We start from the raw sequence: 27,553 nt of genomic DNA, 5'->3' as shown, positions 1-27,553 counted from the left end.
TTTGTAGTGATTGGGAGGCATGAAGATCGAGACAGTAGGTGCTCGTTACGCACGGAGAGATAGAGAGAGTGAGAGAGAGCAGAGCAGAGAGTGTGCACAATTGAAGAGATGAATGTAGTCACTCATGATAGTGATAGTGGGAGTGATGTACTCTTTGTCTCTTCACACTTTGGTGCACATGCTTTACTTGCAGATACAGATGATGACATGCATACTTGAATTCTCGATTCATGTGCTTCCTTTCATGTCACCCCTCATCGTGAGTGGTTCTCTGCCTATAGAGGGGGTCGACATGGTGTTGTCCATCTTAGGGACAACTATGCATGTGACATTGCAGGTATTGGCAGTGTGCAGTTGCAGTTTCAGCATGGCTTTGTCTTCACACAGCAGGTACGGCATGTACCTCAGCTCAAGAAGAGTTTGATTAGCACAGGGCAGCTAGATAATGATAGTTTTCATACCACTACAGCTCAAGAAGAGTTTGATTAGCACAGGGCAGCTAGATAATGATGGTTTTCATACCACCTTTGGTGATGGAAAATGGAAGATTTGTAAGGGATCTAGGGTTATTGCCAGAGGTTGCAAGAGTGATACTTTGTATCCACTTCATGTATCTAGTGTGCCTGACCATGTTGTTGTCGTGACTGAGCAGCCAAGTGTTTCTTTGTAGCATGGCCAGTTGGGACACATGAGTCAAACAGGAATGAAAGTGCTTTCTCGTTTGGGTTACTTGCCTTGTCTTCGCTATGCTGATTTTGAGCATTGTGATCATTGTATATATGGCAAACATGCACAGACGTCTCATAAAAAGTCTCTTTCGCTGAAAGCTTCTCCTCTAGAGTTAGTACATTCAGATGTATGTCAGATGCCAGGATTATCTTTAAGGGGGAAGAAATATTTTGTCACCTTTGTCGATGATGCTACACGAAAGGTATGGGTTTATCCTATTCGTAGCAAAGATGAAGTGCTTGACAAGTTCAGAAAATTCTTGGCATTGGTTGAAAATCAAACTGATAAGACACTCAAGTGTCTTTGCTCTGATACCAGTTTGTAGTGACCGGGAGGCATGAAGATCGAGACAGTAGGTGTTCGTTATGCACGGAGAGATAGAGAGAGTGAGAGAGAGCAGAGCAGAGAGAGTGCACAATTTTAGGTACAATGACGAGTGTGTATTTGTTTCCATGTCATCTTTTGGGCTGTTGGCTTTGCTAAGCTTAAGGTAAGGAGGTAAGGGTACCCCAAATGGCTTAGCTTCAGCCATGTTAAATCTGTCTAGTACCTTTTTAATGTACTTTTCTTGAGATAAAAATAGCAATTTCTGCATTCTATCTCTACGAATCCTCATGCCCAAAATATGCTTTGCATTCCCCAAATCTTTCATGGAGAAGGCTGATTTCAGTTGATTTTTGAGAGCATCCAAGCTAGTCTTTCTTTTCCCAGCTAGTAACTTATCATCCACATACAAAACAAGTATGATGGGGCTGCTATCTGTATTCTTTTTCATGTACAAGCAATGATTTGCATGGCTGCGTGTAAACTCATGAGATAGCATAAAAGTGTCAAACTTTTTGTACCATTGCCGTGGTGCTTGCTTCAGCCCATACAGGCTGTGTTTTAGCTTACACACCATTTACTCTTTTCCAGGAACTACAAAGCCCTTGGGTTGTTTCATGTAGATTTCCTCATCAATGTCACCATGCAAGAAAGTTGTTTTTATATCTATTTGATACACCTCTAAGTCCAATACAGCAATGAGAGCAAAAAGCACACGTAGAGTAGTCATCTTCACAACAGGTGAAAAGACCGCTTGGAAGTAAATCCCTTCCTTTTATGCATACCCTTTGGCAACTAGCCTTGCCTTGTACTTGGGTTTCCCATCAACTGTCTTTACTTTGTACACCCATTTGTTTGGAAGTGGCTTCCTTCCCTTGGGCAGAGACACAAGATCCCAAGTATCATTTGCATATAGAGATTTAATCTCTTCCTGCGTAGCTAGCTCCCACTTATTGCTGAACTCACATGACTTGGCCTCTTTGTATGTAAGAGGCTCACCCTCATCTGTAAGCATCACATAATGCAAGGAGGGGTCAAACCTATGTGGTTGCTTTCTTACGCGTGTAGACCTGCGTACCCAATGATCAACATTTTTAGGAATTGGGTCTACATCTAAAGGTATATTATTTTCAGCATTTATTGGCTGCTGTAAGCCATTTTCAGCTTGCTGTTCATGTTGTATAGCACCTTCATTTTCATTACCACCACCTGCATTTTCATAATCAGCAAGCCTATCTTGTTGTCGGTGACCTCCTTGTGCTCTTATTTGCTGTCCATCATCATCTGGCTAAAAAATAACCAGCTAATCATCAGTTTCAGCCTGTGGTACAGCACCATGAGCTCATTTTCTGAAGTAATAGGTGGCTGCAAACTCTGAAATTTCACATTTTTCATATTTTCATTAGAGGCTAAAGTACCTTTCAGCAATCTTTCCTCATTAAATAATTTTCTTGGACTGAGGTAACCACACTCTGTAGCTAAATTCACCCTCATCACCATAGCCCATGAGAATGCCTTTGGTGGATTTTTGGTCAAGTTTGTTCCTCAGCCCATCCCTAACATGCACAAAAGCATCACAGCCAAATATGCGTAAATGGTCATATGAGGCTGATTTGCCAGAACAAACCTCCTTAGGGATGCCATTATTTAAGCACGTGTTTGGAGAGCGGTTGCAAATGTGAACCGTGGTTTTGAGTGCCTCTCCCTAAAATTCATGAGGGAGATTAGTAGTGGATAGCATGCACAACACTCTTTCACATAAAGTCCTATTATATCTTTCAGCCACCCCATTCGAAGAAGGGCTGTAAGGGGCTATAAGCTCCCTCTTAATACCATGCAAGTCACAAAAGGACTTGAATTCAGTTGGTGTGAACTACCCCCATGATCAGTTCTCAAGCATTTCAGCTTTCTATCTGTCTAAGTGGTCACAAATGCATGAAAAGTTTTAAAAACAACAAGCACTTCACTTTTCTTTTTCAACAAGTATATCTAAATCTTCTTGGAACAGCCATCAATAAAGGAGACAAAATATGTAGCACCACCCAACGATTTCATGGGTATACTACATACGTCAGAATCCACTAAGTCCAAGACATTGGACTTACAAGAGACACTAGAGTAAAAGGAAATTTTATTTGCTTTCCAAATTGACACTCATTACAAAAGTCAAGTTTAGAGCCTTTTCCATCAACCCTCTTCAGAGAGGTAAGGACATCATCTCCTTTTTGGCTCATATGGTCTAATCCCTTATGCCATAACTCCAAGTGGCTGCAAATTTCAGCAACTACAAGAAACTTGCCATTCAAGGCTTTACAGTGCAAACAATATAAAGTGTCCTTCTTGGTTCCTTTTGCAATCACCATGGAACCCCCTTTCACTTTCCACAAACCACCACCAAACAATGTGGTGTAGCCATGCAAGTCATGCTGACCAACGTATAGTAAACTCTTTTTAATGCTAGGCACATATTTGACATCTTTCAACACAAGCTCTTGACCATTGTCTAAAGACAAGTGTATAGTGCGGATCCCATCAATGCTGCAAGCATGATTATTTCCAAGATACACCTTTCCATAACTGCTTGCATTGAGCATAGCAAAACACTCCAAGCAAGGAGTTACATGGAAAGAAACACCAAAGTCTACAATCCAAGTCTGAGTGACACCATCATCAATTGACGAGTACATTAATCACATCAGCCTTGGTAGTCTGCATATCTTGCATGTGACATACAAGGGCATCATAATACATCAGCCTTTGTATCTAAAAGCTCCTCTATGACCACACTAGAGGCCACATTGGCCTTTTCTTTGCCTTTGGTTGCCTCAGATGCATCTGTCTTATCTTCCTCCTTTTTATCTCCTGCATTCTTCTTTCTCTCTTGTTCCTTCTTGTATTACCTGCAATTAGGTTTCTTGTGGGCCTTCCAACCACAGTGATAGCAAGTAATGTCACTTTTTTCCTTTCCTTTGCTCTTGCTCTTGTTTCTCTGTCTTGCATTTGCATTTTTCTTTTCAGCCCTGCCTCTTACATTATAAGTTGAGTTGTTGCCTTCTCCACTAGACATACGTCTAATTTCTTCATTCAAGATAGAACCCCTCACCCCATCATATGAGAGATTGGAGTTATTGTTGAGTGAAACCACCAAGGTCTCCCAAGAGTCAAACAGTGTCATGATCAAAGAGATCGCCCTCAACTTATCATCAAAGTCCAAATTTGCATCTTTGAGTTGATTTAGAATCCCTGTAAATACACTCAAGTGCTCAGCCGCAGGCTTTGACTCATCCAATCGCATATTCACCAACTTGTGCATTAAACCTGATTAACAGGTGTGGTGATCTCATAGGTAGTTTTCAGCTTCTTCCATATTGCATAACCTGTATCTAAACCCTTAATGTCTGTCAAGATGTCATTAGTGACACCCATCTTTATGTAAGCCACAATCTTTTTATTTACTCTGGCCCAATCTGCCTCAGACATTAGTGTGGGTTTATTTTCCTGCAAAGCATCCTCACAATCCTTTAGAAACAAAATGCCTTGCATGTGGTCTTTCCAAAGGTCAAAGCCATGACCATCAAACCGTTTGATTTCCATCAAACTCTTGATGTCTGAACCGGAAGAAGTTGCAGCCATTTTATCATGAACACAAGAGTAAATGCGCTAAATTGCAGAAGCACAAGCTGAACCAACAAAAAACATTGTTGTTCTTTCTCAACCAGGGATAAATCTCAGCTGTTTTTACATGAACCAGCCACCACACGGGCAAAAAATGCAGAAATTTACCAAATTTTGCACAAATCTCCAAAATTTCAAGTCCAAAATTGCATAGGTGTCAGCCAATTTGGACTAGCTGAGCAAAATTTTGCCAATACATGAGAAGCCCCAAATTTTTGGGATCCAATGTCAAGAAATTTTGCTCAAAGGGGCCAAATTTTGACTAATTTGGCAAAATCCCTAAATTAATTGAGGTCACCACACGCAATGTTTGCAATTTCTGACTTCAAAATCACTGAGGCGCATAAGCAATGTCAAATTTGGGGAAGCCCCAATTTTTCAGGCCAGATTTGCATAGATCTGTGACCTGCTGCCTCCAGCGCATGAACTCCCACCAAGAGTAAGTGGTGATTGAAAGGATTTAGGGGAAAATTTTGATTTTAAAAAAAAGAGACCTGACGTGGGGGTCCGTTGACTTGTCAGGCGGGTCGCGTGGCCTGTTTGTCGACGACCTGGCCGTCACTGCCCATTGCTGTCGGCGACTATTGCCTAGTCCCCCCTGCATGTCACTATCCATTGCTATCGGCGACTACTACTTGGTTCCTCCCGTGTGCGCTTGTTGGACCCCAACGAGTGGTTGTGATCGCGAACAGTCCGCCAGTCCCACTGGTCGTCAGCCAGTCTGCTTGTGGCTTCACGATGGTCCATGCTGAAACTTGCCCCGCAGGGTGCCTGCTTGTCGCCTAGGCTATTCGCCTGTGAGACTGTAAGCTATGCATCTTCTGTGAGTTGTCAGTCGGCTATGCGTCGAGAAATAGAACCTTGCTCTGATACCAGTTGTTGTAAAGCTCAGCTTTAGAGTGAGAGAAGTTTGAGGAGTGAGCGTGAGAGTGTGACGGCTGGAGAGAGAGAGTGAGAGAGCAGAGTCAAATATGATTCGGTATGAGTGTACCAACAATGTGTTGGTACACAAAGAATAAAATGTATTTATACTTAGGGCACATAAGGGTGCATTCACATGTATAATGTGCGTGTACTATACACGAGTTAAACCGGGCCTTTATCCCATCAATTATTTCTATAAGTGGTTTGATAAATTTTCATTTTGGGATTATTTTTCTCTCTTCATTTCAGCATAATTCTTTATTGCTGATCATAAAAACTAACCAGGAATAAAATGTTTTGTTGGGCATGCTTGACATTACAAGCTTAACGGCACTAATTATCCTATGTTGGCTTACATGATATGGCATGTTCTTATTGTGAAGAATTTGTGGATGTTGTGATTGGCATCAAGCGAAGGTTGACTTTCCAAATATTGACACCACCTTCTACCTTCATGTTGAGATATGGCACTCATGATGCTAAATCATCTTTGTCTTCCACACTAGCTCCCACTCGAGCAAATTGGATGGAATGGCCATGATGCCCAAGTGTATGCCTTATTAGTGAAGAGAGGCATCATTCCCCACATTCGATCATGCAAGACAACCAAGAAAACATGGAAATAACTTGCATCCTTATATTAAGTGTGTAATGAAGCGCTAGTTGCTTGCTTGTATAAGCAACTGGACAATGTTTACATGGATGGAGGTAATATGGATGTTTATCTCACAAGCATCAAAGATCTTCGAGAGTAGTTATTGAATATTGATGAAGGAATCTGAGATAATCAGCTTGTTTCTATAAATCTTATCAAGGCTTTGCAACTACTTTGTGGTTGGTAACTATGGGATAACAAGTTATCTATATGTTCGGCCAACTTGTGTCTCTTTTGTTGCAAGAAGAACAAAGATATCTTAATCACAATGCTACTTTGGTGACAAAACATGCCTTTTTCACCCACCATCATGGAAAGGGCAAGCATCAAGCCATAAATAAGCACGTTGATAAAAAATACTAGCACGTAGTGCAAAATTTTGGAGCAGTATGTTGGGATAAAGGCCCTTCTTCACCTCTGTGTATAGTACATGTACATTATTTAGTTGTACATGTGAATGCACCCTTACGTGCCCCAAGTATAAATACATTTTATTCTTTGTGTACCAACACATTGTTAGTACACCCAAATCGAATCGTACTTTCACACTCTCTCTCAGTCAATCTTACTTGCCTGCTCACTCCTCCAGCTGAACTCCAACAACTAGTGTCAGAGCTTACGGTACAAGATCATCAGGCGTGCAGTCGGCTGGAGTTCATGTCCAGCAAGGAGTCAGCTGGAGTTCGTGACCAGACTGGAGCGGGTGATGACGTTGCTGACCAGTGTGACTAGTCTGCACTAGGGGACGACATCCAACAGGCGAGCATGGACCAATGCGAATAGTCGATCAGGCGGCTCGTGTGGCGACCAGCGTAGGTAGTTGGGTAGACGCATGCATCGTGTGACGGGCCACGAAAAGGTGAAGGTTGCAGGACTTGCGATGCCAGCAGGCGTACACGGTGTGACATGCAGCATGTTGATGGCGGGTCAACGGACCCCACCCCCCTAGTCAATCTTCTTTTAAAAGAAATAAAAAATTTCTTTAACTTCTCACTTTCCCTTTTTTCTTTTGACAGGGGTTCATGCATGGAAGCAGAGGTCACAAATCTGTGCAAATCTGGCCTAGAAATTTGGGGCTTTTCCCATATTTGATCCCGTTTGTGCCTGGTAGTGACATTCGTGTCAGAAATTGCAGATATTGTGCGTGTTGACCTCAATCAAATTAGGGATTTTGCCAAATTTTTCAGAATTTCGTTCTTTCGAGTAAAATTTCTTGACATTGGACCCCGAAAAATTGGGGCTTTTCATATTTTGATGAAATTTTGCTCAGCTGGGTCAAATTGGCTGACATTTATGCATTGTTGGACCTGGAATTTTGGGGTTTTGTGCAGAATTTGGTAAATTTCTGCAGTATTTGCCTGTGTGGTGGCTGGTTTATGTATAAACAGCAGAGATTTATTACTGTTTGGGGAAGAACAGCAGTGTATTTGCTGGTTCAGCTTGTGCTTTTGCAGTTCAGTGCATTTACTCTTGTGTCCATGATAAAAATGGTTGCAATTTCTTCCAGTTTAGACATTAAGAGTTTGATGGAAATCAAACGGTTTGATGGTCATGGATTTGACCTTTGGAAAGATCGTATGCAGGGCATATTGTTCTTAAAGGATTGTGAGGATGCCTTGTAGGAAGATAAACCTGCACAAATGTCTGATGCAGACTAGGCTCGAGTTAACAAAAAGGCTGTGGCTTCGTAAAGATGGGTGTCACTGATGACATTTTGACAGACATTAAGGGTTTAGATACTGGTTATGCAATATGGGAGAAGTTGAAAACTACCTACAAGATCACCACACTTGTTAATCAGGTGCATTTAATGCACAAGTTGGTGAATATGCGATTGGATGAGTCCAAGCTTGTAGAGCTGAGCACTTCAGTGCAATTACTGGCATTTTAAATCAGCTTAAGGATCCAAATTTGGATTTTGATGATAAGTTGAGGGTGATCTTTCTAATCATGACACTGCTTGATTCTTGGGAGACCTTGGTGGTTTCTCTCAGCAATAACCCCAATCTCTCATATGATGGTGTGAGGGGTTCAATCTTGAATGAAGAAATTAGATGTATGTCTAGTGGAGAAGGCAACAACTTAGCTTATAATGTAAGAGGCAGGGCTGAAAAGAAAAATGCAAATGCTGGATAGAGAAATAGAAGCAAGAGCAAAGGAAAAGAAAAGAGTGACATTACTTGCTATTAGTGTGGTTGGACGGGCCACAAGAAGCATGATTGCAGGTACTACAAGAAGGAACAAGAGAGAAAGAAGAATGCAGGAGATAAAAAGAAGAAAGAGGGTAAGACCGATGCATCTGAGGCAGCCAAAGGCAATGAAAAGGCCAATATGGCCTCCAGTGTAGTCATAGAGGAGCTCTCGAATATAGAGGCTGATGTATTATGTGCAGTTGATTATGATGTCCTTGTATATCACATGCAGGATACGCAGATTACCAAGGCTGATGTGATTGATACACTTTTGTTAGTTGATGATGGTGTCACTTAGACTTGGATTGTAGACTTTGGTGCCTCTTTCCATGTAACTCCTTGCTTGGAGTGTTTTGCTATGTTCAATGCAAGCAGTTATGGAAAAGTGTACCTTGGAAATAACCATGCTTACAGGATTGATGGTTTATGGAAAAAACTCTTTAGACAATGGGCAAGAGCTTGTGTTGAAAGATGTCAGAAATATGCCCGCCATAAAAAAGAGTTTACTATCTATTGGTCAGCTTGACTTGCATGGTTACACTACACTGTTTGGTGGTGGTTTGTGGAAATTGAAAAAGGGTTCCATGCTGATTGCAAAAGGAACCAAGAAGGGCACTTTGTATTGTTTACACTGTAAAGCTTTGAATGGCAAGTTTCTTGCAGTTGCTGAAATTGGTTATCATTTGGAGTTGTGGCATAAGAGATTAGGCCATATGAGCCAGAAAGGACTTGATGTCCTTACCTCTTTGAAGAGAGTTGATGGAAAAGGCTCTAAACTTGACTTTTGTAATGATTGTCAGTTTGGAAAGCAAATGAAAAATTCCTTTTACTATGGTGTCTCTCGTAAGTCCAATGTCTTGGACTTAGTGCATTCTGATGTATGTAGTATGCCCGTGAAATCGTTGGGTGGTGCTGGATAAGCAAGGGGCAGCTTAAGAGGCTTGCTTCAACAGTGAATTACAAGTGCAAATTGATCATTTCATGAGAGATTAAGAGTTATTATATAAGATAATAGATCAACTGAGTAAATCAAGTCACATAAAAAGGTACTCCTTCCCTTCTCATGTGGGAAATTTGGAGATGTCTTGCCCTACCCATTGGCAGAAGTGGATGTAGCAATGGAAGCATAAACAGATGCTGAAATAAATTGTTGAACATAAGATAGACGAGAAAACATAGAAGAACACTTCAAAGAAGAGAACACAGATGAATGCTTTGGAAATGGAATCCATACACCAAACACGAGATAGTTGCATACAACAATGAGTCATTGGTTGTGTGGGTATTGGCACTAGCTCCCTCTCTTGAACAGAACCTCTAGGTGATGAATGATTGACTTAAGAGGGAACCTAGAATATAAAGGATAAAATAATGCTATAAATGGTAGTAGATTGGCTAGCATAAAATGCCTCGATACTCATCATATTGACCACAATAAAATGCCTAAAATACCTAGTAATGTCAGGCATGACCCAAACTCACTCATGAGCTAACTAAACTACTAACACCCTCTCTGAGATCATGGATGATTTGATACAATACAATGATACAATAATAATGACTCATTATAGTCCATACAACAAAGAATGAGAATAAGACCATGGATACCCAAGTAGTGGGTGATCAAGACACCACCAAGGTGCATTCGTGTCAAAAATACCTCTAAACAGATGTGGCCATGGATTCCCCACCTTTGGCAAAAGCTGCCAGAGTGTCCCCTCATGTGAGTGCAAACTAGGAGCCAATCTCGCTCTTTGTCAAGGAACAACCTATCATAAACTTGGATGTCAATTCTAGCTCCAGGATTTGAAAACTTGATAGACTTCAGTTGATGCATTAGGGAAGGTCCTTGTGGAACATGTGCATTTGTATACTAGTATAGATGAGGTTCACTTGTCCCACCTCACCATCCTCTCACACTCCCTTTGTCATTGGAGAGTTATGAGGGATGACTGCATCACTTGGACTAGAAATCAGGAGGGGCTGCCAAGCCATTCCCTCGGTTTGAAGAAGATCCTATCCATGCCTTGGCCGAAGGAGCTGAGTCAGAGTGTGAGGAAGAAGAAGACTCAATGGAGGAGTCCGTATCATGCTTTTGCTTTTGCTGCTTGTTCCTCGAAGCCACTAACTTTTTGAAATCCTTGTCTTACCATAGTGATAACACTAGGCCTTCCAACTTCTTCTTATCACCCCTCTCTGAAGCTATAAAGGCCTCACCGGAGCCACTAAATTGTGATGGAAGCCTCTCCTGTAACCGCAAAGACGTCTCATGCTCAAGCAACATCAAGGACATATGTAGAAAATTGATGGGTGTTGACAATGTCTGAGCCCTCAAAGCATTGGCAAGTCCATCAAACTCTAGAGGGAGCTTGTAGAGCATTGTCTCCACTAGATGAGCCAGAAATTTGGGACTTCTCCAGACTGAGTATTGTTCATGCAAAATTGAGGCATCCGTGTCAAAAATTGCAGACATTGTGCGCATTTGAATTGGGAATTTCGCCACAATTATTGAAATTTTGCTCATCTGAGTGAAAGTTCTCAACATTGGACCCATAAAACTTGGGGCTTTTCCCAGATTTGGGGATTGTGATGCAGGACAAGCAAATTTGTCTCAGAAATTGCAGGAATTTGTTACATTTTGTCCTCAACATTTGGGGCTTTTCATGTACATGCACAAATTGGGCTGAAATTTACCCAATTTCTCAACATTGATGCACATTGGACCCTGTGCAATTTGGGGCTTTTGTAGTTTAGGCAAAATTTGTGCAGCATTTGGGCATTTTATGTACATGCATGTTGAATTCCGCTCAATTTGGACATCAACACTTGGTAAAATTTGGGGGTTTTGCTGAAATTGCTCTATTTTGGCAAAACTGGCCTGTCCTATGCATGATAGAGGAGATGTAGATGCGTGTTTGACACTTTGAGCACAAAATTTTGGGGCGTTTGACCGTTCATGTCAAATTTTATGCCTGTGGGTACATGTACAACAGAAATTGCAGCTGAAATTTTGGGATTCCTCATGTAATGTGATGCACATGCCCTTGGAACAGCTGTAATTAGTTGGATAATGCTGTAGCACATGGTTTGGTGTTTCTGAAAATTTAATTACAGATCTGAAATCTGTGCTTCTGCGTGGTCATTTATTGATAATTGGTACTTGTTTGTACCTTGGTCACTTGGGTGACAGTTTGGGCCTGCATTTGCTGGTTTTTGGTCACATTTGGGCTGAAAATCATGGCTAGCAGCAATGACAGCAGTAATCTGATGCACATAAAGAAGCTTGAAGGTGCACATAATTTTGCAGTTTGGCAAAAGCAGTGCGACAATATCGTGTTACAAAAGAAGTAGGCAAAGCCGATCAAAACCAAAGGGGCAAAGCCCGCGGACATGGATCAGGATGATTGGGATGAGTTAAATGAGCTTGCATGCTCAACCATAGAGCTATCGATTTTTGATGCCTTGCTCTTCAACATTGAAGATTTGGATTCTGCATATGCTATATGGACTAGATTGGAAGAACTGTATGCACAAAAGAGTGCTGCAAGCAAAGTATATTGGCTGAAAAAGCTTATGAATTTGCGTATGAAAGAGGGTACGGCAATGTCTACTCACTTGAGTGAGTTCAACTCCATTTTCAGCCAGCTGGTTGCCTTGAAGTTCATGATTGATGAGGAATTTAAGGCTACTTTCTTGTTTTGCACTCTACCAGAGAGTTGGGATACATTCAAGACTGCTATGAGCAATTCTAATGTGATCCTTTTGTATGCTGATGTAGAGAGTGCTCTACTTCTGGAAGAGATGAATCGGCAGAACAATGCATCCAGTAAGTCTTCTAGTGCTTTGCATACTAGGGGCAGATCACAACAAAAGGGCAAATATGATGGCAAGGGACGTAGTAAATCATGTGGCAAAGATGTTGAATGCCATCATTGTGGCAAGAAGGGTCACTTTAAACGTGACTGCTACAAATGGAAGAAAGAGAAAGAAAAAGGTAAGAAGACAGATGATAGCACGGAAGAGAAAAAGGACAGTCAGCCTAAGAAGAGCAGTGTAAAAATTGAAGAGGTGAATGTAGTCACTCATGACAGTGACAGTGGGAGTGACAAATGGAAGATCTATAAGGGATCTAGGGTTATTGCCAGAGGTTGCAAGAGCGATACTTTGTATCCACTTCATGTATCTAGTGTGCGCGACCATGTTGTTGCTGTGACTGAGCAGCCAAGCGTTTCTTTGTGGCATGGCCGGTTGGGACACATGAGTCAAACATGAATGAAAGTGCTTTCTCGTTTGGATTACTTGCCTTGTCTTCGTTATGCTGATTTTGAGCATTGTGATCATTGCATTTATGGCAAACATGCATAGACGTCTCACAAAAAGTCTCTTTCTTTGAAATCTTCTCCTCTAGAGTTAGTACATTCGGATGTATGTCAAATGCCAGGATTATCTTTAGGGGGAAAGAAATATTTTGTTATCTTTGTCGATGATGCTACACGGAAAGTATGGATTTACCCTATTCGTAGCAAGGATGAAGTGCATGACAAGTTTAAAAAATTCTTGGCATTGGCTGAAAATCAGATAGATAAGACACTTAAGTGTTTTTGCTCTGATAATGGTGGGGAGTATGTGTCCAAGGCCTTTCAAGCATTTTGTGATAGCAAAGGGATAAAGAGGGAGCTCACCGCCCCTCATAATCCGCCCCAAAATGGAGTTGTAGAGCGTATGAGTCGGATTATACATGATAAGGTCCGTACGATGCTGTCTCATGCTGCATTACCCCATGTTTTTTGGGCAGAGGTTGTTATGACAGCCGTTTACTTAATTAATCGGTCACCAAATAGGTCTTGGGGGGGGGGGGGGGGGGAGTTCCCCAAGAAGCGTGGCTGGGCAAGCCATCTTCATATGCTCATCTGAAAGTGTTTGGCTGCGAGGTTTTTGTGCACATTCGTAAAGAAAAACGCAGTAAACTTGAGCCAAAGTCTTGTAAATGCATTTTCCTAGGATATGGTGACGAGGGTGAAATGGGGTATAGATTGTGGGATCCCGAGAAAAGGAAAGTAGTACGTAATAGTGACGTTATCTTCTGGGAAGATCGTATGCACAAACAGCCCGAAAAGACTGAGGAGGTCCGTAGGGTTGTATTCCGGGAGGAAATATCTTTTGGACAGCAAAATGTGCCTGCTGTACAGCAGCAAATACCTGCTGTAAATGCAGGAAATGATCAGCCAGCTATTACCCATGAAAATGAGCCATTACATGTGCAGGAACAGCCAGTTTAGCAAGCTGTTAATGCTGATTTGCAGGCTGAAATGCCAGGAGAGCACGCTGAAAATGAAAATTTGCAGGAACAGCCAGCAAACAATGACCATTGGGTTAGGAGATCGTCTAGGGCTGCTAGACAGCCTGACAGGTTTGTTCCTGGTGTAATTAATGTGGCTGAATATGTCATGCTGACAGACTGTGGCGAATCGTCTTGCTTCAAGGAAGCAATGGACAGACATGACATCAAGAAATGGTATAAAGCCATGCTGTTTAGAGATGGAATCTCTTGAAAAAAATGACACTTGGGACTTGGTGAAGTTGCCTAAAGGGCAGAAAACTCTTCCATGCAAATGGGTTTACAAGATGAAGGTCACTTCTGATTCCTCATCAAAGTACAAGGCAAGATTGGTTGCAAAGGGTTATAAGCAGAAGCATGGAATTGACTTTGTTGAGATTTTCTCTCCTGTAGTCAAGATGACTACATTGAGAACCATTTTGGGCTTGGTTGCAGTTGAGGATATGGAGCTCATACAGATAGATGTAAAGATTGCGTTTTTACATGGTGATCTGCATGAAGACATATATATGCAGCAGCCTGAAGGGTTTGTTGAACAAGGGAAGGAAAAAATGGTATGTAAACTTAAAAGGAGTTTGTATGTGATGAAACAAGCACCAAGAGAATGGTATTATAAGTTTGATACATTCATGCAGTCCCAAGGCTTTCATAGAAGTCAAGTGGATTACTGCTTGTACACCAAGAAGGCAGCAGATGGCAGCCTGATTATCTTGGTTTTGTATGTTGATGACATGCTGACTACTGGGAGGGATACTCATGCCTTGGATTCATTGAAGCAAAGTCTTCATGGCAGCTTTGACATGAAGGATCTTGGTGATGCAAATCACATTCTTGGCATGTGAATACTTAGAGATAGATCAAAAGGCTTACTCTATCTATCTCAGCAGGAGTATGTTTTCAAAGTTTTGCAGCGTTTCAATATGGAGGGGGGGGGAAACAATTGGGGTTCCATTGCCTCCATATGTGAAACTTAGTACATAGGACAGCCCTACATTTGATGATGAGAAGGCTGAAATGGCCAAGATGCCATATGCTTCAGCTGTTGGCAGTTTGATGTATACTATGGTTGCTACACTTCATGACATTGCCTTTGCAGTGGGAGTGGTTAGCAGATATATGGCAGCCCTTGGCAAGAAGCATTGGGATGCAGTGAAAGGTATTATGAGATACCTCAAAGGCACAAAGGAGTTGTGCATTTGCTTTGGAAAGCAGAAGGCATCTGTTGTTGGCTTTATGGATGCAGACTATGTTGGTCATGCGGACTGTAAGAAGTCTACTTCTGGGTACGTGTTTACTTTCATAGGAGGAGTAGTATCTTGGATCTCCAGGCTACAAAAGTGTGTTGCATTGTCTACTACAGAGGCAGAGTATGTGGCTGCGACTGAGGCATGCAAGGAGGCTTTATGGCTTTCACGTCTGGTGGGAGAGCTTGGCATCTCAGAGTTACCTGTTCTCCATTGTGATAGTCAGAGTGCTATCATGCTAGTACGGAATCATGTCTTTCATGCAAAGACAAAGCACATACAGGTGAAGTATCACTTCATTAGAGATGTACTTGACAGCAAGAGCATTGAGCTTGTCAAGTGCATACAGATGATAACCCTGTAGACCTTCTCACGAAGGGTCTTCCAGCAGAGCGGTTTGCTCATTGCCGACAGATGATGGGAGTTGGATAGATATATGTATTTCAGCTTTGTACATACCTAGACTTAGTTAATTCTTTTTCTCCTCTTAAGGCACATTGCCTTTAGGTGGGAGGTTGTTGGGAATAAAGGCCTCGTGCGTTTTAAATGTGCTCGGGTGTGAACACACCCTTAGCACTTGTACTTATACATATATATCTATCTAAAAACCTAAAGGTACATACTACACACTCATCATTGTACTTGAAAACGGGCTCACTCTCTACTCTGCTCTCACAAACTCTCTTTGTTTCTCCCTGGTGTAGCGACAGTCTGTCTCGATCTCCGTGCCTCTCCCTCACTACACAAGAAATGGAATCCATATATCAAACACGAGATGGTTGTGTACAATAGTGAGTCACTGGCTACGTGGGCACTGCCACTGGCTCCCTCTCTCCAACATAACCTCTAGGTGATGAATGATTTTTTGAGGGAGTTGAGAATATAAGGATAAAATAATGCCATAAATGGTAGTAGGTCGGTCTGTATAAAATGCCTAAATACTCATCATAATGACCACAATAAAATGCCTAAAATATCTAGTAATGTCAGACATGATGGAGACTCACACATGAGCCGGTTAAATTGCTAATATCCATCATCACCTAATCCATGGCCAAAATAGGTATGGGCCCAGTCTATTGGGTCGATGGAGTTTGGTTGTCCGCTCACTCTGTCTATTTCTCTCTCTTGTTGGCCCTCATCGTACTGCACCTTGCTCCCATTATAGTGCGCCTTGGATTCTCTTCTCTTCGCCCATCATTGAAAGAGTTCTTCTTTCTTGCCCCATGACTTAATCATTCTCTCTCCCTGACATGAAAATTAAGATTGACAATAATGTTTATCCTAACATTAAACACAATGTTAACACTAAAATAACAATAGCATTAATGTAAACATTAAAGGTTAAAATGATAGTAACACTTAGTAGCATATTAATAGTAAAATTAATGATAATGTTAACATTAAATTTTAAATTGACAAAATCATTGTCAATCAAAATATTGATGCTTATCTAAGCTATAAGAATTCAACTTTCAATGATGGTCTACCATAGCCGTGGAGTGGCAACTCTTGAGACTCCAATCATTAGAACCATCAAAATTCTTGTACACAAGCATCACCCTGATACAAAAATTAAGCATAAGTTCCGGCAAGAAACATACCTTGTCATCGTACCCACCACCTGCCACACATGCCCCCCATGCATCCCCTCTCGCTAGCAGTGTCCCATACCACCCTAAACGAGATAAAGTCATGTGTCCAGCGTGAATCTGTTAGCCTGTCTATTTTAGTTATGTCAATTAGTCATCTCCGCTCTTGCTAGAGTTTGACGGAGATATGGGAGCTCTGGTAGTTTAGAGTGCATTTCCTATGTTTAGGCCCATTTTCTTGTGCACTTCTTTATTTGTCAATTGGTTTACACCCCTTGTTAGTGCTTGCTTGCTCCACAATTGCTGGGATATTTTTGTCATTATTTTTCCATTTTTTATGAGTAGGTGGACTGCATTTATTGTAGTCATTTTGGCATTTATGAGCAATTGGCCAAATTTGGGGCCCTAGACAGTAGTCGGCCAGCTTGGTGGTATTGCTGCTATTTATAGCAGCCCTTTTCCCCCACTTGGCTATTCATTCTTCCGTAGGTCTTGCATATTTGGTCTCCGACACTCACCAAACTTTGGTGCTGCCATTTTCATTAGCCTAATCTCGTGCCCTCATTGATGTTGAGGGCTGTGTGCAGGGACTGATTATTGTATTCAGCATTCTTCTTCAGTTAGTATAGTATTTCTTCCTTTATCTCTTGCTGTCTCTTTCTCTCACTTTTTCACTGTGTTCATGTTCTTTTTGTCAAAAGATGACGTACCAACGAGATAGTAGGGTTGGCGGGGAGGAACACGGAGTGAACTTGGCAAACATGGAGAAGAGAAGAGAAGAGAGAAAAAAACTCTAATGAATGGAAGGATGAAGTTCTGAATCATGGAGTGAATGTGATACAAGGGAACAAGGGTGCCGTAGCACAAGGAAGATGATGATGACAGCCACGAACCATGAACCGCAATGTCCTCCTGAAGGGGTGTGAGGGTAGTGGAGAGGTTGAAGAGAAGAGGTGACGGACTGAATGAATCAGCCGTAAGGAATGAATGAGAGTGGCCTATAAATAGGCATAGTTAGTCTAGGATGGCGCCCCTTTTTGGGGCTGCAAACCCTAAATGCAAAACGCAGAGACGCAAAAATGCAAATTGCGGGTGAAGGGTTTCTCAACACCCCCTCTCTCAGGCCCTAAAAGGAGAACAAGAAAAGAGTGAGGTGGAGATGCAATGCTACATGCTGAAGAATGCTCATGCAGCAGGTGCCACTTGGACAGTGTCCCTCGTGGGAAAATTGTTCACTTGCCCAAGCACCCTAGTACAAAGATGATGAAAACATGCAATGCATAGAAGGAATGTCGGACTTTGTGTGGTGCCAAGAACCATAAGGATATGCCCGTACTCGATCTCGGGAGGTGGCTCCATGTTGACCAAGTGACCAAGGCAAGAAGAGAAGAGGAGGAAGAAGATGTAGGGGATCCCGAAGATCTAAGATTTCCACTTGAAAGGTAACCTGCAGTAAAGAACAGTAGACAGAGTGAACTGGAGAATCCGAAACTCAACCTCGGGAGAGAAGCCACTAGCTCTGTGTTTTCATGTTGGAAGGAATACGAAGGCCTCGTCACCAAGTCGCGGTTGAACCTTCGAGGTCCCAATCTAGGTGGTACCTAAAGATCTTGGGTATCAGTAGAAGAGATGACTGGTCGAAGACAGCCACCCTAAGAAAGTAGAGGATGGGTGAAGAACTTCATGTGGAGTAGGTTCCCCATTTGAGGTGGGAGGTGGAGGGCCCCCCGCTAAAGTCGAAGAAGTAGATGCTCTCTCTGAGGGCAAAGAAATAACATCCCCCTCTGAAGTAGATAGGGAATCCAAAAACTCATGGATCACGGACTCCGAAATGTCTAATGACGAAGGAAGTGCTGCCGGTCGTGCCAAAGAAGGTATTTGGGGTGCCGAAGAGCTCCCAGAAGTAGCCTCTCGAACTTGCGTAGTCGAGGGTGGGGAAGGGTGGGGCTCAGAATGAGCAAGAGGTGGGCAACAGTCGCTGTCTCTCAGTGGAGCAGATTGGGTAGCTGAAGTAGAGGAAGGAGTCGAGCAACCACTCTCTCTCGAAAGAGCAAACTGATGAGGAGACGGTATCAAACAATTACTGTCTCTCGATGGAGCGGACTGTAGATCCGTAGGTCGTGGAAGCCGCTGTACTGGAAAATAAGTGGGAGAAGATTGCTGCTGGCATTGCGACGATCTCTAGGAGGTCCTAGCACCAATTGATCCTCCATGTGCTCGAAAGGATTTAGTGCGTATCGAATGTGTCTTATTGCCTTGAGCATAGTACTTTGATAGCCGATGTAGAACGATCTCGGTGGCCCAGAAAGGAGAGGTGGCACAAGGAGTGCCTGGTGGAGTACGTATATACTCTGGGGGGGTGGGGAGTAAAGGTCAAAGTCAGCAAGCATTGGTGGTGTGTCCGGTGATGCCATAGTAAGAGCACCCAATAGTCGGGACATCTGGTGGTAAAGAAGCCATGGTTACTAGTGTGCCTTGTTGAAGAAGAAAGAGGTCAGTCACCATGAACCACGAAGTGTGAGGGCAGTGTGAAGCACAAACCGCAATGTCCGCCTTAAGGGGTGGGAGGGTAGTGGAAGGGCTGGAAGTGAGCTGCCAGTGGGAGGAGGATGTGACTAGTGAAGAGGTTGCAACCAGTAGAAAAACACTGGTGAGGAGAGAGAAAGACTAAAAACGCAGGCAGGACAGCATGCAGGAGAGATAAAGACTAAAGACGCAGGCAACAGGTAAGATAAAGACTAAAAACATAGGCAAGACAGCCTGCAAGAGAGAGAAAGACTAAAAACGCAAGCAGGACAGCCTGCGGAGAGAGAAATACTAAAAACGTAGGAAAAAACAGCAGCAGCAGTCAATATGCGGAAATCAGCTCCGAACAGTATGTGATAGGCTAGAAACAGGCACCAAACTGTTGGAGACAGCAATGACCAGCTTGGACTGCGATGTCCTTCGCATCCGGCGTGTGGGCAGCAAGCTGGAATACTTGAAATCTGCAAAAACGAGATTGTTTTTTGAATGGAGAGTGATCAGCAACAGTTGCTTTGCTGTAAACAGCTGTAAATTGCGGGTGGAAGGCTGGAAACAGGCGCCAGGCTGTAGATGACAGCAAGGGACAACTAAGATTGTGATGTCCTCCGCGAAAGGGGTGTGGGCAGCAAGCTGAAAACACCTGAAACCTGCAAAAACGAGATTTTGATGTAGCGGAAGAAGAAGATAAGTGGATGCTGAACCCGCCACCAGTCTTTGCCTTTACTGGAGTGGAGGATCTTTGCCGTTGTTTGAGCATATCCAACTCCAATACCATGTCAAAAGATGACGTACTAGCGAGACAATAGGGTTGGCAGGGAAGAACACGGAGTGAACTCGGCAAACATGGAGAAGAGAGAAAAAAACTCTAATGAATGGAAGGATGAAGTTCTGAATCATGGAGTGAATGTGATACAAGGGAACAAGGGTGCTATAGCACAAGGAAGATGATGATGACAGCCACGAACCACGAACTGCAATGTCCTCTTGAAGGGGTGTGAGGGTAGTGGAGAGGCTGGAGAGAAGAGGTGACGGACTGAATGAATCAGCCGTAAGGAATGAATGAGAGAGTGGCCTATAAATAGGCACAATTAGTCTAGGATGGCGCTTCTTTTTGGGGCTGCAAACCCTAAACGCAACCCTAAATGCAAAACGCAGAAACACAAAAATGCAAACTGCGGGTGAAGGGTTTCTCAACACCTTCTTCCGTTCCGCACTCTCGAAGTGTACCTAGTACATTTTCACTAAGTCACTTCATAACCATTGTGGCTAATGCCACTAGCACCCATTCGGATATCCAAGGACATAACACAACCTCATCTTGCAACTCCTCCATCTTGTTGATATGGTCCTTCATGGAAGGGATGTTATCAATAGATAACATTCAGAGTTTTTTTTCCTATGGTAATACGATGGGCAAAGGTCTTTTGTTGGTAGAGGGAAGAGAGCCTTGTCCAAACCTCTGTTGTGGTCCGAAGTTTGCCAACATGAACTAGGATTCTAACTTGCAAACTTATAGAAGGAAAAGATTGAGCTTGTGAGTTGAGCTGATCCCAAAGAGTAGCTTGCTAGTAATGGAACCAGTGTAGGGATCCTCCATAGGATGGGGTATTAACAAAGGCCCTTAGATTGAAGGTATCCAATATACACTCACTTTGCAAGACTAAAGAGAGTAGTTGGTGCCATCGAATTGATCCTTCGTGGGCAATGATGGAAGAACTGACACTTGAATGGATGGTGCCATTATGGCCAAACAAGGTAACATTAATAACATGTGAAGGAACAAAGAGAAGAGATGAATGAGGCCACTCTGATCTTCTAGATTGGTCAGAGTGCTAATCTATATTGGATCTGATTATTGATCTTCGGCCATCTTCACAACCTTCACGATCATGATGATCATTTTGACGACGATCAGACCAACGAGAGTGTTGGTCTTTTGAATGGCAGTTCTGAATTTTGATGTTGGGCTGCTTGAATGGAGGAATCAGCTACACTCCGACGAAACAAGTTGTAGATGCCTTACACATTCATAGAAGGCCTAAACAATACAGAAAATCTATGCTCTTCGTGACAAATCTGCATAAATAGCATGTAGAGTGTGGTCTCTTTGTAGGACCTCTAGATCCTCTCTTTTGGTGATGATATCATGTAAGAGTGCACAATGGAAGAAGATTACACATACGGAGAGAGAAAAGGAGTGAGAGAGAGTGAAGAGAATGGAAGAAGAAATCTGCACTGAACTTGAAAGAATATTGGATACAATGTGGACCGATCAGTTCCTACGTGTAGCCCCCAAAGCATCAATGAGGGCACTGGATCAGGATAATGACAGAGATGTGCACCAGATGATGGAGGAGTGCCATTGGATGTTGTAGAGTTCTGAAATTTGCAAGATAATGTGTCTGCCTATGAGCTGGGCCAGCTATAAATAGTTGGAACTGACAAAGACTGGCCAATTGCTGCAAAAGGATGGCCTAAAACTGGCTGATCTGATTTGGGAGCTGCAATTGATGTAGTGACTAACCTAAAATGTTGATCGCTAGTGTGAATGCAGCCTTTGGTCATTGACAGAGAAACACATTGTGTTGATTCACTAAAACAGCCAGTGTGACACCCACTAAATTTGACTGAAAAGTATAATGCATTGGAATGCACACTCTAGAAACAGTTGCATCCTCCGTCAAAACACATGAAATGATAGAGAGAGAGAATGTCAAAGCTCCTAATGCCCACCTGCCTCCTCCGTCAAAACAAATGAAATGACAAACAGATAGAATATCAGAGTTCTAATGTCCTTGTCTTGACTCAAATTGAGGCTTACAAGGAGGATATGATTGTGCAGGACACAAATTACTGCTAACAAGATCTAGTCTATAAAGTTCCAAACATGGATCTTGGATGATCTATTTCTTTCTTGGCTTGGATTTCTCATGTTTTAAAGTCTTGGGGCATGGATAGGGTTAGCCATTGCTTTTAAGTATTGGAAGCTTTGTGGCATACTTTCGTGGGCTATACACATTCAATTGGAATATTTATCCCCATTATATGTTGCGAGATTTAGAGTTTGGGGTGCTTCTATCAATCAGCTTTTGGGGCTACTTTCTAGAGTCTCCCTCATGCCAATCATCTTTCAAAGATTAGGTGGTGATGATCATATCTTTTGGAGCCCAAGTTCTCTAATTTTGCATTCAAGTTTTTAACGAGGATTTCTTTGTAATGACTTCTTGGATCAAAGATCTTTTTTGGAGCCCTTTGAGGTGGAGTCACAAACTATCACACAAATAGCATGTAGAAATTTGTTGGGATTCAATAACTCACTCTTGATTTCTTAGATATGGTATTTTTGATGTTTGTCCCCAGATTCGGCATGTCTATAGTATTTCCACTACACAAAATGTGCTAGAAAAGGTCTACAGCCATGGGCACTTAAAGTGCTCAAAGTTTTAGACCTTAGTTAGGGATGTAGATGGTTGTTTTGATGGCCATAAACATAGGAAGGATCAAGCATTTTGGAGTTTATGGCCATTTATATTCATACGTATTATTTGTGATAACTTGTCTCTCTCTTGGAGTCCAAAAATGGGACGCACAAAGTGTGTGGAGATATTTGCTTGAGACCATGTGCCTAAGATGAACAAGTGACTTGCATTGATACTGTGTGTCCTCGCGGTTATTTCTCTCTTCCTTAATTTCTTTTCTTTTTTAGTTTCTACTTCTTAAATTGGAGCAAGCCTTCTGTAGTCCTCATGCTCCTCTACCTATGCCATATGAAAAGCTTGAATACTACCCTTTGCTTGACCATTTTGCAAATAGTGCAAAGTCTTTGAAGATTTTTTGCATTTGAGCAGAAAAGAGGAAATAGCGTAGCGTTTTCTACTGCATAACACATTTCAGTGTTTTTTGCATGTTAGGGAGAAACTAGAGGGAGGCCATGGCTGCTCTTGTTGCTCCATCTGGAGCTTTATCTACAGGCACTAGCCAAAGCTCTGTATCAGCACAGTCAACCTCTTCAAAGAGTGAATTCTCATGGTAAGCTCCATGTTCTTCTATAATGTTCTCTTATGTTTCTTGAGTTAAAACTCTTTGTTGTACAGTTTGCTCTTATTCTGCCTCAATTTATACACACACTGAAGGGTAATGTAATGAATGCATAAAAAATTGATTCTATGTTGAAACAGGGTGAGGTCAAGTATCTAACGTGTATCTCTCAAGTCATATGGGTGCTTTAAACTTGATTACAAAACTTTTTCTCATAGAATTTACAAGTTTGAATTGTTGTTATTAATCCTGTTGGTTCACTGTTTGGCTCAAGGTGATATTGGTAGTCTTCAAGATGAAAATCTTCACAATTAAAAGTGATTCATGTATAGGGACTTCTCAGTTATTAAGTTTACTATGAGAAATTCAAGCTTTTATGGACTCTTTAGTACGTGAGACTTTTGGTTACCAATATAGTCATCATAAGTGCTAGGTTGTAAGTGTCACCACCTAAGATAAACATGCTGTAACGTGCGTTCCACCTGAATGCACAACTCAGAGAAGAGTAAGCAGGTACAAAGGCAGATACATTCACATCTACTCGGTTCTCAGCTGCCCTTTACTATGGTGACGCTGTTACGGCCCTTAGATTTCATCCTCCATTCATGTGGACTGCTGCATGCCTGAAGTTTTGACAAGCTCTGTGTTGTGGATATCCTGGCTTAAGGACTTCTTCCAATATATATTGTGCATCTCTAGACTGTCTCAGTTAATTTTATGGCCCTATCCCTGGTTGGTCGAGCAGTTGGGCTGAACAGGTCCAACTTCAGACCTGTCTGACCTCCCTAGTGCTTACTGTCCACCAAATTGGCAGCGTGTCACATGGCTCATACTGTCCACAAGCAGATCTGCCTGCACCACCTTCTTAGGGTCATCATCCTGTCCTGGCAGGATGCCCTTCGAGCCCTCTATTTTGTCTTCACTGAGGCCACTTCTTGTTAGAATTTGCCAATTCTGGGCAGTGCCCAATGTGTGGTGTGGACACGTATTAAAGTGTCAAAGTGTGGTGTCTAGGACTTTAGATGTAATGACACTAGACGTTAGAGTTGAGTTAATCCAACTCCAGCGAGGGTGTGGGAGCGTGGTTAGGACAACCTTAGACCTTAGTTGTACTTTGTACTTTTATTCAGTCATGCAATCTTGAGCTGATACACTCTCTTGGGCTCATACTATGTTCCATTCATTGTCTCTCATTTCTCTCTCCTCCATAGGCAACTGAATCTCACATTTGTTATCAGAGCCACACGTGTGTTTTGTTTCATCAGCATCAGCTGGTGCCACCTGCTTGTGGCATGTGTTGCTGCTTGGCTCAGCTCTCGTGCAGAAGGAGGAGCTGCTGTGAGCTCTTTGCAGGCACAGCCAGTTCAGCCCCTTACCCTTCCCCGCCATTGTGTTGGCTGCTCCAGCTCCCCACCCTGTGATTCGCTAGCTGCAGCCGCTAGTGCTGCCAGCGCTGCCCTCACTGGTAGCAGCACCACCCCTGCCTGCCTTTGCTGCTACTGCAGCACTGACCTTGCTAGCTGCATTGCCGCCTCAGCACTGGTCCATAGTGCTATGTCACCAGCTGCTTCCTGCCTCTCCTGTCCGTGCTGCCAAGCAGCGCCCTACTGCTCCAGCTCCAGCTGCGCTGCCTCAGCCTCCACACCCAGTCTGCCAATGCTGCTTTTGCAGTGCCACCTAGTCCGCCTCCTGCTCACCAGTAGCACTGCCCCACACAAAGGGAAAGTCAAACATGAACCACTCGGTCTTTGGATGGTGATGCTACAGCCAACTTGATTGAGGACTATGTATTTTTGTAGTTACGACTGATTCAGCATTAATGCTACTAAAACGTAGCATACATGGTATTTCGATAGTGGGGTATCCAAGCACATCACTTCTCGGAAGTGTTTGCTTACATCCTGTCAGAAGTGGATGTAGTGATGGAAGCATGGAAAATTGTTGTAATAGACCGTTGAACACAAGACATAAGAGAAAGAGAATGAGAAACACTTCAAAAGAATAGAACATTGCATAAAGAAGTGAGAAGCAAAGAGATGCTTGGGAAATGGAATCCATATACCAAGATATGAGACAATATAGAAGCAATGTGAGTCACTGGCTGTGAAGGCACTGGCATAAACTCCTCTTTCCACCAAGGACTTATGAATGACAGATGATGAATGTGATTGTGGAGGAGTGCGTGAAATAAATAGGCCAAACAAATGCCATAAATGGCAGTAGGGCGGCGAGTGTCAATTGCTAAAATAGCCATCATAAAATGGTAGATAAAATGCCTAAATAATCTAGGAAATAAATTGGTGCCCTAGAGGCTAGCCCACTAAATCACATGTATAGACTCAACCATGAACTGACATATCTGCTAACATCCTCTCTTAGATTATGAGTGATTTGATACAATACAATATACAAGGATAAGGTCCCATCATAGTACATATAACAAGGGACACCAGAGTAGAACCATGGATACCCAAGCAGTGGCTTTGGAAGCCACCACCAAGGTGCCTTGGAGAGAACTTGATGTTGATGTTGATCGTACCAGCTCCTGAAAGTAGAGAAGAATCATAGCAATTCTCAATATTCGTCAACAATATCTTGTAGTAGCATACAAAACCATCCTGTTAAAAATGCTGTTGAGTATATGTGACCATGGATTCCCCTCCTTCGGCCAGACTACCAAAGTGTCCTCTCATGTGAGCTTAGATGAGGAGCCAATCCTGCTTTCTGTCAAAGAACTAGCTTATCATGAACTTGGATGTCAGTTTGAGTTCCAAGATTCGAATCTACTAGACTGCCAAACTTTGGTTGATGCGTTAGAAAAACCCCTCTTGGGAAACATTAGAAACATGTTTTGTAAGTTTCTTTCAAGAGGGGGTAAAATAAGAAACGCGGGTTTTTTTATATAGGATTTTTTAATAGTTTTGACTAGAGAAAGAGGTTCTAAACCTCTATGGAACTCTCTCTTAAACAAAGAATGGCCAATTGAGCTTGAGTGATTATAGAGTCAATTGAGAATAATGCGTTACATATCCATGATCCATTATTGACTTGTCACTTATGTCAAAGTTAGTCTTTGGACAAGCTATACTATGGTTCAGAAATAAAATATTATGATTCATATATATCATACAAAGAAAATTGAAATAAACATGTAAATAGCCTATCTACAATATGGACTGAGTCAAGTTGCAACATCATGATTCTCATTTCAAAACAAACTAACAAAATGTCAAAATCAAGAATGAATCATAATATATCATAAATAACTCATAAATGAGACTAATGTTGTATAACAATCAACTCTCAAGACAAGAATAGATACTAGATTGACAAAGTTCAATAACTAAACAAAATCACAAAAAAATTAGTCTCTCATTCAAAATCTTGAGGCCTCACGAGTCATTACACATCATCATCGTCATCATCGTATTTAACATTGCTTGATTGTTTTTGTCAAAAAACCATGTTTTGGGTTCCAACTCACAAAAAAAAAAAACCCCCACATTTTTACTTTAAGAAACGTTTTGTAAATTTCAATATGAAAGAAACGTGTTTCTTAGCTGCTATGAATTGAAGAAGTGGTTTCTCAACACTCTCTCTTAGGCCCAAAAAGGGATGAAAAAAGAGAAGCGAAGAGAGATACGATGAAAAAGAAGAGGATCTTAGAGATCCAATATTTCCACTTGAAAGGTAACTTGTAGTAAGGACCAATAGATGGGATGAACTGTAGAATCTAACTCCATCTCGGAAGAAAAAGCCACTAGCTCTGTAACTTCATGCTAGAAGAAATTTGAAGGCCTCATCACTAAGTCATGGTTGGACCTCCAAGGCTCTGATCTAGGCAGTCTTTGAAGATCCTAGATATCATTAAGAGAAATGATTGCTCGAAGATAGCCATTTCCAAATAGTAAATGGAGGGCGACGAACTTCAGGATGAGTAGGTGCTTCCCTAGAGGGTGGAGACATAGGGATCCTCTCTAGAGCCTCTTGGATAATGGCTATCAATACTCCCCAAAACCTATGGTTGAGGCCTTGGAGGCAGTTTTTTCCTTTCGGACTTTGCAATGATAGCTGAGGACTCTCCTCCTGCCACCTTGGTGCTGCAGCTAACACCTTTGCCGAGGTTTGTATTATTTTTCTCTAGACATATGCATTCCAATTCACCTCGTCCATGGTGCTTCGTGTTCTGAAGCCGAAGAAGTAGAAGCCCTCTCTACAAGTAAAGAGAGTACATTCCCCTTTGAACCCCCCTCTACGAGAGAGAGGGAATCTAAAAACTCATGGATCACGAACTTTGAATCATTTGATGATGAAGG

At 42.2% G+C, this 27,553-nt stretch overlaps 1 protein-coding gene across 5 annotated transcripts in view; it reads left to right on the top strand.

Moving 5' to 3' along the window:
- LOC148034983 (transcription factor) overlaps positions 1–27,553 on the top strand; it is a 65,058-nt gene that overhangs the window by 26,915 nt on the left and 10,590 nt on the right. For all 5 annotated transcript variants that reach the window (XM_087679901.1, XM_087679904.1, XM_087679902.1 and 2 more), the window contains exon 2: positions 23,111–23,228. In XM_087679901.1, coding sequence (XP_087536027.1) covers positions 23,131–23,228 — 98 coding nt within the window. In that variant the 5' untranslated portion in view covers positions 23,111–23,130. The remainder of the gene's footprint in view (positions 1–23,110; positions 23,229–27,553) is intronic.

The sequence above is a fragment of the Lygodium microphyllum genome, chromosome 6 (assembly GCF_053477565.2).
Source record: "Lygodium microphyllum isolate KBCC chromosome 6, Lygodium_microphyllum_v1.1.10, whole genome shotgun sequence".
NCBI lineage: Eukaryota > Viridiplantae > Streptophyta > Polypodiopsida > Schizaeales > Lygodiaceae > Lygodium > Lygodium microphyllum.
This window is presented reverse-complemented; position numbering and strand designations above follow the sequence as displayed.